Below are 12,415 nucleotides of genomic sequence, written 5' to 3'. Positions count from 1 at the left end.
TCAATCTTAGCCTCTGGGGGCTACCTATTGAAGAGATGAATTTGAAAACTATTAAAATAATTAGTATTTTTTGCTATTCAACAGCAAGGGACATCAAGTGCATTCCCACCCCAGGTTTAGTGAGCGTGAAAATTTGACCTTTTACAAATTGGCTGAGATTTTCTTTTATGTTGCAAAGGCACTTCTAGATGTGCTATGCAGGGTCATGACGCTAGAGGCACAGACCTCCTCCACCACTGACTGGAGATCAATTGCAACGTACAAATGTGACACAGGTGGTGCAGCAGCCCACTCACCCCTCTTCGTCGCGTGGTGCAGGAGGTGGGTGGTGCAGGGCCCCCCCGTGCCTCCCTCCACGCCTGGTATGGCCCCTCCCCCCACCACTGCACCCTCCTCTTCCTTGGCCCCTATCACCGCACCCACGCCCCCTGCCCCTCCCTGCCCCACCAGCATGCCGTGCCGGCGCCTGCGCAGCCTCGTCTTGCGCTTGCCTGCACCTGCAATACCCACGCCGGGTGATCCACTGTGCACCACCGCCAGACCCCCCCTAGACAGCATCTTCTCGCACTCCAGCTGCAGTGCCGCCACCAGTGACTGGTAGAACTCCTCCAGCCCTGACCACGAGTTCTTCTCGATGATGCCTGACGAGACACAAAGAGAGAGAATTCACTACGGGGCAACACAAATACAATGACGATGGAGGCTAAATTCACCAATCTCTCCTGAATGCATTCTTTTGACCAATGAATGTAAAAATATTATGTTAATGTGCTGTGCTGCATGGCATTGAGGTACCTGAAGACTCTGGTTAGAATACCAGAAAAACTGTTGCCTCAGAATTAATTGATTGCAAAGAAACCTAAAATTAGAGGAGAATAAATAAAAAATATCTAAGGCTAATATATGTAGCTATGGCTATGCATTCTTTTAAAATGGCTATCGTCATATTTATGTAATCAAAAGGCGTGGGGTCTTGTTTTATCGAAGTTGCACTGTATGTTACGGAGACAAAATAAATTCTGTAGGTGGGCTATCCGGACAGCAAGACGAGCAGGTAATGTTTTTGGTCATTGCGGAGCAATTCACGAAAATATAAACAAAGAAGATGATTTGAGGCAAGCAATACTATTAATCTACGTAATATGAGATTAATTTCATGTGTACTTGTGGCAAGCTCACGTTTCATCAAAAGAGAATTAAGGTTATTTGATTAGGCTAAGCAACGTTGGGGTGTTTCCCTGATGAATGAATTTGCACTCTAACGAAATTGTGTTAAGCGAGGCATGGGTGTACATTCATACATATAGGCTGTTTGATGAATTCCATTGAAAGCATTAAAAAATAAAAAAAAACATAGTTGACAGGGTTGAAATAACAATGCCTTTGATCAACACTAAAAAAGCAAGAATTGTGAGAGGCGGCTGTCGTATTCCTCGCCTCATTTCTGTTCCCATCCAAACTCAGCGCTTCCTCCTTCCTTTTCGTTTCCATGTCCCCAACCACGCAACCAACCAACCAACAACGCAAGGCAAGACTGTGAATGGGATCTTGCCTTGAATTGTATCCAATCCAATAAACGGAAATGCTGATGAGAGGAAGGCTGGGGCTGCTCCTTGGGGCATTTGGCTTGGATATGGGAATGAAGTAAGAATAAAAGTGAGATTGTTCCAACACGCGAGTTCTTCCTTTTTCTGTGTGACCTTCCCTATACTCCTTCAGACGACGAAAGAGCCATGGCGACTTAAAGAATCAGGAGGGAGCGTCATCGTCAAGTTGTTATACAACACAACTATGCTAGACTTCACACCTTGCATTCCTCGTCAGGTTGCCTACTATCACCCATTTTCTATTTTTAACAGGAGTTAAAACATAAAAAATATATAATCAGGCTGAATTAATTAAAAGACACCTTAGATTGAGTACTAAAAATAACTTAATGCAAAAAGGCACAGAACTTAGTCGAAAGGCCACAATTCAATTAATAACTTGATGATTTTATGACAAAGCCATGACCACACTGTTAGGAAAATTGATCTTTCATACAATGTAATACTGGCAATATTGTTATAAAAGTTTCAAATTTGGGATTTTCTACTTGGAAAGAAAAAAATTATTTAGCAAAATTCAATTCCGATCGAGGAAAAAGATTCACAGGGCTCAGCCAAGGAAGAGCATGTGAACGACATTTTCAAGAGCACTGATGAGTAACCAGAGAGCCTTAAACAGGAACTTGGTATAAAATATAAAATGTGGCACAGTGTTAATGAGAACAACTTTAAATGGGAAGTGGAGGGTGATTTTAATCCTCAAGTGGAAATTATGGAAATTGGACCATGTCCAATTATGATATACTCACTTTTGACCAGGCCCCACACGGACTTCTTGTACTTGATCTGCGTGAATATGGAAAGGATGCAAGATGAGGGGTGTGGTGATGCAATGTGGTGGTTGTGGACGTGGTGCCTTGGCGTGTGGTGCCGTGGCGATCGAGACGAGGGCGAGTGGGAGGGGGAGAGGCCCTCCTGGTGGCTGGGCGAACCGTGGATGGGCGTTGACGACGCAGGGGGGGGTGAGGGGGTGCTCCCGGTGGCACTCGTGTTGGTCGTGGTGGTGGTGGTGCTCGACCCCCCCTGCTGTGATTGTGGCGTTTGCTGCGAGTCGCTCCCCACCCCCTGGACCTTCGACTCGAGCATCGTCGCTTGCGAGAGGCAGAAGTGGGTGAAGCAGTAGAAAGAGTCCGAGTATGGGATGCCGGAGTTGTGGGCCTCAACGTCAATCGAATACAGGAAGCCAGGGCGACTACAAGGGAGCATCACCTGCAAGAACAATCACTGGTCAATGCTCATGCCTCAATCACGTGAGTCGCACAGCCTACAATAATTTTACTTTGTGAGGTTCTAAGTACAGTGAGTCCTCGTTTAACGTCACTTACCGTTCCTGAAAAATGTGACGATAAACGAAATGACGTTAATCGAAGCATAATATCCCATAAGAAACAATGTAAAAAGTGAATATCAGCTCCTAGACCTCACAATTCCTGCGCAAAAAAAATGTTAACGTATCATATCTGGGGCATTTTTTACGGTGGGAATGCTATCGCATAAATACGAGTTCCTGTCTTCATCGACGACAATAGTAGCAGTGACGTAAATCCTTCTCCATTTTTGTATCTTCCAGCATTTGCTTTTCGGCTTCGCTATGGTGGTCGCCCGGGCGAGCGTCGCCGCGGCATCATCATCGCTGAAACATCGTCGCAGTTACAGGAACCAAAATTATTGTGAACTCGGCAAAAAAAGTGGCGACTAAAACTCCGAGTTTACACGGTAAAATGCCTTGAAATCACATTTTAAGTTCCTGAAAACCATTAAGTCAAGTAAAACCTTGCGCACCTACGCAAGAATTCATTTTGCAGGAATTTTTGCTAAAACCGTAATCGCAATTAAGAATAAACACACCGTTTTACACTTTGCTTAGACCACAGATGTATATATCTGTGGCTTAGGCTGACTGTATTACTGCCCACAAAACGAACAACCTGCAACGCCCGCCGCTTCGCCTTTTTTTTCGCGCGAAATTTAAAAGACTTGACGTTATCGCGAAGTGTAGGCGCGATAAACGAATGGCGGTCTCAAAATTTTCGTGGCGTTATCGCGAAATGACGTTAAACGGGGTGACGTAGAACGAGGACTCATTGTATATTTCTGTGAACCCCACAATATTTTTGAAGTTCATGAAGATCAACGATTACCTCAATATTATACTCACCATGTTTTCTGTGACTTGAGCAGTTTTGGGTCCCATTGAGTGGCTGAGAGATAACGTCAATGAAACTTGTCGCACTTTCTGTCCTTTGGTCTTGGGGTCATTCTGCCACGGACTTTGAAGGATATCTGCAACAAAAACGACAGGTAGACATTGAAAAATGCAGTCATGACAGTAAAATGATTTTAATGGATGAAACGGGGATGATAAACTTGAGAAATATGAAAAAGAGAAATATACAGAGAAGAATGAAAGAACTTAATTTTCACAATAACAAAGAAAAACATGAGATTCACAAAGAATACTGTTCGCACAATCCAGCCTGTGGTGGCTAAGAAGATGTGCATGCGGGGACGTGTGCCCTGGGTTATGATAAATGAAGGGCGAGCACACCTTCAATAGAATTCACTTTATTTCGCACATGAATTACAGGGCAGTGCACGCCAAAACTCCGCGTCCACATGCTTCCGGCTTTCGTTAAACACTGCATGACACCCGCGCCGTCAGCAAGGGCATGGATGATAGGGTCTGAGGGTTACTGACCCTAAAGTAACGGTACTGCCCTCACTCCAAAAGGGTGTGAATTGAGTCTCCTTGGTGGAGACCATGAGAAAGGGGCCGAATGGGACTCGGCCGGACCTTGGAAAACCCCGAGGACAGCGACACTCCCCCAAGGGGAGGTACCCAACAAATACAAAACTTACTATTTATTTTTTTTTAAACTCAAAAACTATTTATTCACAATTTTTTGAAGCCATTACTGTCATTTCTGTGTATAAACCCTCGCTGAAATCATGGTAAATCTAAGTGTCCTGATAGCACAACTGGTAGAGCACTCAGCCAGCAACTGGGAGGTTCTGGGTTTGAGTCCCAGTCAGTCCATATTTTTACCCTTTGTTTTCTGGGTTTTTCCATCTACCACAGTAAATAATAGAAATAGGGGTGATTGCAAATCATGTAAAAGTCATCATAACTACAATTACAGTCTGAAGTTCTTGTATGATCACCTTCCTGCACTTTTTCACATTTAAAATCAAGAAAATTAGTGCTTAACTGCCAAAAAAAATGTGAACAAAAATTTCAATGTTTTCATAGAAGTCCCAGAGACAAATGCATAAAAACGTCAACAATTCTCCTATTATTTGACGTATGTATTCTAATAGGACAAGTTTAGCTAGGTCATTTCTTCTTTCTCAGGGATTTCTCGTAGAAAATGACGATGACCCTGAGTATATCAAGTGGTTGTTCAAAAATATCAAAAAAATTGTGCTGTATTTTCTTTACCATTAATCCCGACAACAGCCGCACACATTCGTGCTTGGAATGAATCCAAATCAATGAATATAGGGTCATTCCATGTCAGTTCATCCAGGCATGACACCCACCGACTCGGATTTTGATGAAACTTGCCAGTTTTCATCCTTCCATGCAGGAATGAAACAGTGTAAAATATTTCTTGGCTATCTCTAATAGTTTTTTTTCACGACCATTTGAAGTTTGGGTGAAACTGCAGTTTTTCAATGAATGCGGTCTCCAGAGGCACTTGTACCTCCGGAGGGAAATAATTTGTCTCAGCCATAGTTTTCATCCGATTCGTATGAAAATTTGCAGGTTTACCATAGAAGTCATGGGGATTCCAAAACCTAATTGAAAAATATCCTAAGGAACATTGGAAATTCTCTACACTCATATGTTTCATAAGATTTTAGAAAATTTTGCATCAAAAACATGGTTCTATAAAACATCAAATTTTGACCTGAGGCAATATCTGAATCAAGCTAAATTATTTTTTCTAATATTCCTTAAGGTATGACCTACCATCTGTAAAAATAAAATTCATGGCTTTTTGCTTGCTTTGTTGTTAAAAAAAAATTTTATGCAAAAAAATCCCTTTTCACGACTCTGGTTGTCAGTGTTGGGCTCCTTCAAGTGTGATGAAATGCTTGTGTTAACTGTTTTCTATATCTAAGCAAATATTTACAACATGAATCTGTTTCATAATACGCTCAAAAATTAAAACATTTTTTATGTGCAGGTTGTTTTTCTCCCGATAAGAAAAATATATTTTTGAAATATAATATTTTAAGGAATTCATAGCACTTACCCATCATTGCTGGGGAAAACTTGATTGTTGCTGTATAAAACACATCTAAATACAGGATGCATGTCAATACAAGTTAACTTTCTCCATTTTGTATTGACAAAAAACTTCACGTATGTCATTTTCCTCATTAATGTTGTTTTACTTTGAACAAAAAGGTTTTCAAAGTACTGGATAAAGATTTCCTTCCAGAGCATGATTCAGAAGTTCTTGATAAAGCGAGATTGAGATTTGTGAAGTAACAGTATGTGTTGTAGCTTTTTCTTTGCGAATAATAACATTAGACAAGCATATTTGTATAAAGTGAGTTCATTTGATAAGTTGAATTAAAAGGGAACATTACAATCTTATGTACCTGGAAATACAATACCCCTTGAGGTAGCAGAAAGTTCCTTCAGCCTAGAGAATTGGTATGTTCCACAGGGTAAGCTAAAATTTCTCCTCATTCTTTGCATTGGATGGCAGAAATTTTGGCAAAAAAGTACTGAGTGAATTAAACTATAAACACTGTTGATGAAAGCTCCACGACAAGCGTACTCACCGCATGTGCGCCTTTGAGCGTGGAAGTCCAGATAGAACTTAGAGGTGGTGAACAGAAGCATGAACAGCTGGTCAACGTGGATCGGAAGGATAACACTCACGAGCTGACGACCTTCATGGGGCGAACTGCAGCATGGAATGTGGGTAGGCCTCAACTCATCTTGACCTGCAGCAAAAACCACGCTCAAGTAAAATAAGCGATGTTTTAATAAGCACCCAGAAGAAAAAAACATCAATAGAAACAAAGGCTTCCAGTTAAGCGATACGTGGAAGAGCATATTCAACCACTACATACACAAACAACACCTATTGAGAAAGAAGCAATCGGGGCCCACTTGACCAGCACTCGAGGGTATAAATACCGACACGAACTTGGCTCCATATTCTACCCCTGAAGATGATGGCGGACTCAGCCTTCAAAATGTTCAGACCACTTACTATCAGTGGGAAACATGAGAATTATTCCTTCAGACTCTACGAAGGGAAAAATTCAAATCCTACACCCCAATCAAATGTCTCCAAGGAAACGTTAAACTGAACAGCATGCATGATTGATAGCTAGTGAACATATTACCACTTATTTAAAAGGAAATGCATTAATTCATCCTTATTGTTTGTTATATCATGACTTTACTGAAAATTATACTTAGGAACAGTACTTGGAGGAGGCAGCCAGCAGCTGAGGTTATTTCCACCAAAGGGAAGGGTGGGGAAGAAAGGGAGGAGGAAAATCCCACTGGCCTGCTCTTCGTGAAGGGGACCACGCCTTAACGTCCCATCCGTTCAAGTCCTGGCATTGGCAGAAACTTCTCAGAAATAGCCCTATCCCTGCTCGAGTGTTGTATGAAGGGCACTTCCAGTGCAACACACTGTCCGTCAGTTGGGACGCTAAGCCATGGTCCCCTCGGTGCCTTTTATTATGAGCTGGCTGATGCAGACAAAGGGTTTCTATCCACCACTCCCTCCCTACCTTACGGCACAAATGACCTCAGCCTTCAGTTAACTCCTAAAAGTTATATACAGTGAGTCCTCGTTTAACGTCACTTACCGTTCCTGAAAAACGTGACGATAAACGAAATGACGTTAATCGAAGCATAATATCCCATAAGAAACAATGTAAAAAGTGAATATCGGCTCCTAGACCTCACAATTCCTATGCGAAAAAATTTTAGCGTATCATATCTGGGGCATTTTGTACGATGGGAATGCCAAACTATGGCATAAATACGAGTTCCTGTCTTCATCGACGACAATGGCAGCAGTGACGTAAATCCTTCTCCATTTTTGTATCTTCCCGCATTTGCTTTTCGGCTTCGCTATGGGGTGCGGTCCAATGAATGCTACTTCCGCTACTAGGCGCTACAGACGGTGCTCCGGAGCACCGGTCCATATGCGCTACGTTCGCTACAAGAATTTCTTTTCGGACCGGTCAGGATCGAAATCAAAATGTCGGAAATGAACGAGACCGGGCAAACTGGGATTATGAAATCGAAGAGATGGTTTTAATTGTGAATTGAGGCGGGCGGGCGTCGCCTGGGCATCATATCATTGCTGAAACATCGTCGCAGTAACAGGAACCAAAATTATTGTGAACAAGGTGAAAAAAGTGACGACAAAAATTCCGAGTTCTACATGGAAAAATGCCTTGAAATCACTTTTTTCCTGAAAACCATCATGTCAAGTAAACTCGGTGCACCTACCTAAGAATGCCACCTGGTGGGATTTGCACAGCGTAACTATAAAAGATTCATAGTGAGAATGGAATAAAAAAAAACGAACCTTTTCAAACATTTTAATTCCATTGTAACACATAAATATTTTTAGCACTGTATAGAAGTTGAAGGACAAGCTACACTTTTGAAATTTTTTTCGACAAAAATTGAAATTGAGAAGAAACCATGTTTGAAGTGAAAAAGTGCGCTCGGGGATTCTTACTTCGATGTTTTCATTAGAAAATTTATATTACACATTTTGCGTGGATGTGGATGGAAGGGAATCAGCGACCTCACTGGTAGCCCTGAAAAAATAAGCGTCGAGGGATTTCTGAGTGGCGGCTTTCTTTTTGTCGTGGTAGAGTTCCCTGTAACAGGCCATATCACCCACAATAGCCCTATACACACTTGAACTACTCGGGAAGCTGCTTCGCTTCCACTTCCCCGGAATCTTCCTTGGCCTCTTCCAAAGTCCTTCAAGATTTTGAAGGTCCTCTATCGACAATTCCTCTCCGTGGGATGAAATCAACTCCTCCACATCATCGAGAGAAACTTCCAGGCCCAGGTCCTTCGCGATTCCAACAATTTCTTCATGAATGTGTTCCTCATCCACAAACCCTTCGAAACCAGTAGCGTTGCCAGGAAGAACTTTTCCCCACGCCTTTACATTGTAGAGCTCTTCACAGTTCACATCTTTCCATGCGTTAGAAATATTTTCTATTGCGTCTTTCACATTGTATGACTTCCAAAACTCGCGAAGAGTTACAGAAGACTCCCCTTCAACTGCACCCATTGCCTGCGCAAAGGTCCGACGAAGATAGTGTGTTTTAAAAGTCTTTCTGACAGCCTGATCCATGGGCTGCAGCAAGGATGTGGTGTTCGGAGGTAGGAACACAACTTTTACATTCTCACAGTCATTGCCGATACTGGGAGGATGACCAGGGCAGTTGTCCAACAGGAGCAATATCTTATGGGAAAGATTCATTCGCTCGCAGTATTGTTTTACGGCGGGAAGAAAATGGTCGTTAAACCATTCACTGAAGATAGACTGTGTCACCCAATCCTTTTTATTAGCCTTCTCTCCTATTTATGGACTTCTCCTCCTTGGAGATATATGTTCTAGAAGGCATCCGTTTCCAGAATAAACCAGTCTCATCGCAATTAAATATTTGCTGAGGTAAGTAACCGCCTTCCTCAACAATTTCTCGAAGCATTTCAACGAATGCGCTGGCAGCTTCACCATCAGCACTGGCTGCCTCACCACTCGTTTTCACAACACCACGCAAATTAGATCGCTTTTTATAGCGATCGAACCACCCTCGACTAGCCGTGAAAGGTTCCGGATTAGGTGTATCTTTGGTAAGGTCACCATATATGGCCAATGCCTTTCTATGGAATCTAGCCAAATCAACTGGCTGATTTTTTTGTACTTCACTCTCAAACCACAACGTTAACAAACGTTCCATTTCCACTAGAACAGTGTTTCTATTTTGTGATAAATGTTTTGCGCCCAAGGGAGTTGCAACTCTTCCAAACTCTTTGATCTTTTCCTTTTCTTTCAAAATTGACCTAATTGTTGACGGTGGAAAGCCTAAAATTCTTCCAATATCAATTGATGTGGCTCCATTCTCACTTCGTCTGACAATATCAAGTTTTTGCTCCAAAGTTATAGTTTTCCGCCTTTTTTTCTCTCCCGCTGGTTCAGAAGATTCACTTCTCTTGGACATTTTCGTGGAAATGTCTCCGATGCTCAAATTTGCTAAAACCGTAATCGCAATTAACAATATACTAGTGATGGGTCGGTTCGATTCCTCGATTCTCGGCCAAGAACCGGAATCGAAAACTAGTACTTGCCAAGGTGAAAAATCGATTCCGATTCCAGTAGTACTTCAAACCACAAAATATACGACCACGTTTCCAAAATTCATTTGAATTTTCGCGCCTCGTAATCGTGATAATAAAACACATATCTTCCTGGGATGTGCGAGTACTCGAAAATTCAAGTCGAGTCGAGTAGTTGGTATTCGACTCGAGCGTTTCGAGTAGCATTACGAATGTCGAGTCGAGTAGTTAAGGTTATGAGCTTTCGAGTATAGTAGGCCTAGCGATCTGCCGTCAGGAAGTGCTATCATGAAACTCGTGTTATAATGCAGTTTTTAAAGCCGATAAGTCATCCTAATGCCTTGGCCTGGTAGTTTCAGTTTGCCGAATACACTATAGTTGTCGGCGTGGGCGCCGAATACCTTTACGGCGGCCGATCGTCTTCCGACCCGGCGCACACTGGTCCGAAATCGGAAAAAGCTGGAATAAAGTCCAAAATGACCTTTTTGGGGATAGAGACTTGAAAATTGGCGTCAATACTCATAAATCATTACCAGATATAGATTTATATGCCATTTTACATAAATACGAATATTTAGTGAGATACAGTGGCCCAAACATGACCAATTTTTCAATGCCACGCGACATATCGTTTTTCCTCAAAAAATCTTTGAATTTATCCAGGTGGTTTTGCGTTGGATGAGTTTAATGGGATAAAAAAACACAATATTCCTTTGACATGGTGCTTTTCTTGTATTTTCAATGACTTTTGAAGATTTTGGCTCTCATCTGTCTGGTTTTACAACGCAAAATGGCCGACCCGTTTTTCACGTGAAATTTGACATAAAGTAGACATTATCTTTCGTTTACGAAAAATATAACTCGGAAAATTTGAACCACAATATAAAGTAGAGATTTCTAAAGATTACTAAGTAGAAATCTTGAAAAGAAAGTTTGCGACGAAGGAAATAAGAGCGATTTTTCAATCGCGCGTCAAGGCTGACCTACACGCCGCGGACCTCTGAGGCTCGGTAACTGAGGCCGATTTTTCAAGTTTTTTAAAACATTAGTCTTGGAAATCGTCATGTAAAGCATTTATAATCGTCTTAATTGACTTAAAACACTAAACTGAGGATGTTAAAAAGGATTATGTATAGATCGACTTGGCCACTTGGCCATTACTCGAAAGAAAATACTAAGGATTGGATATTTTTCGGAACCATCCCACGCATAAGAAATATGGCTCGGGTATTGAAGTAAAGTGAACAAATTAAGTCACCATGCTTAAGAGAGAGAAAAATGAACAGTTTCCACGAAAGGCAACAACTGATACCCTTTTTCCCTTTCCACCTTCGCTGAGGTGAGTCGCGCGGAAGGGGGAGTTTTCATATCACAAGGCATCTTTTAGCCTTTTTTATTACTGCGTCCGTCCGATGTGATATTCATTTGTAGCGTTTAGTTTCTTTCTTGAACTTAAAAAAAGCAAGAGGTTTTAACGCTGATTAAATGATGTGAGAAGTATAGAATGTTTTTGGCTCTACAAAACTAAAGTTTAGTTCTATAGTTCGTTCGCTTTGTCCACTTGAATTCCATGAAGATTCAAGGTCCAAATAAATCGTTTATATAATTTTTAATAAAAATTCCAAAGTCTCCAAAATCTTGCAATTTTGGTAGGAAAGTACTTGCCCAGTCACACAGCGAAAGCCAATTTTCTGCAGACAGTAATACTGTAACATGGAGATGTCAAAACCTGCTGGCTGAGCATGTAGAATAATTGGATTTTCTGCTTGAGAATTTGAAAGGGCCAAATATTACACTATTCATATATGTACTTAGTATGTAATCTTTATTATAGCTGCGAAAATTACTATACTCAGGGCTCTCCCTTGTAGTTTGGATACATATATATTGTCGACATATTACTTGGGGTTAATTAATTTCAATTTTAACAGTTGAAGACAGATAGAACAGTTGAAGACAAATTAATTTTCATTCATCTCCTACTTCTGGCAATAACCATCAACGATCCTCGTTATATTTTCCTTCTTACATTAGGCTAGACATTCATCATAGAAAATTGGAGTAGAATATATTGTAGTATGCATTGCTGTATTGCCTGGTTCAGAAATTATCATACTCGACTTGATACTTGCGAGTAATTTTCAACTCGACTCGAGATCAAAAAGTGCTACTTGGAAATCCCTTTTATATTCCAAAGGAGCAAATGCAGACTAGGGAGCCTGTGACAGGTATATATGTAGTATCTTGCAAGATACAGTGATGCATTTGGAAAGTACCCAAAGTCACCATAGCAAACACTGTTGAAGCTGAAGTGGAAGCTTATTTATCATAGATGAATGCACCACCAAATTCCTTCCCTGGGAAATACTGGAAGACTTGTGTCTCCTACCCTAGGCTGAAAGTATTAGCGAAGAGGTTTCTTGCCATACCACCATCCACTGTGTTCAGCGAAAGACAT

General features: G+C 41.4%; 1 protein-coding gene across 5 annotated transcripts in view; it reads right to left on the bottom strand.

Annotated features, from left to right (window-relative positions):
• LOC124156986 (protein Aster-B-like) overlaps positions 1-12,415 on the bottom strand; it is a 130,356-nt gene that overhangs the window by 28,005 nt on the left and 89,936 nt on the right. For 4 of the 5 annotated variants that reach the window (XM_046531428.1, XM_046531430.1, XM_046531429.1 and 1 more), the window contains 4 exons: positions 6,405-6,569; positions 3,766-3,890; positions 2,357-2,816; positions 297-641 (listed from right to left, as the gene is read on the bottom strand). In XM_046531428.1, coding sequence (XP_046387384.1) covers positions 297-641; positions 2,357-2,816; positions 3,766-3,890; positions 6,405-6,569 — 1,095 coding nt within the window. Of the gene's footprint in view, positions 1-262; positions 642-2,356; positions 2,817-3,765; positions 3,891-6,404; positions 6,570-12,415 lie in introns of all 5 variants that reach the window. The other variant, XM_046531433.1, reaches the window with a different exon arrangement.

This window comes from Ischnura elegans, chromosome 4, assembly GCF_921293095.1.
Source record: "Ischnura elegans chromosome 4, ioIscEleg1.1, whole genome shotgun sequence".
Classification (NCBI taxonomy): Eukaryota; Metazoa; Arthropoda; class Insecta; order Odonata; family Coenagrionidae; genus Ischnura; species Ischnura elegans.
This window is presented reverse-complemented; position numbering and strand designations above follow the sequence as displayed.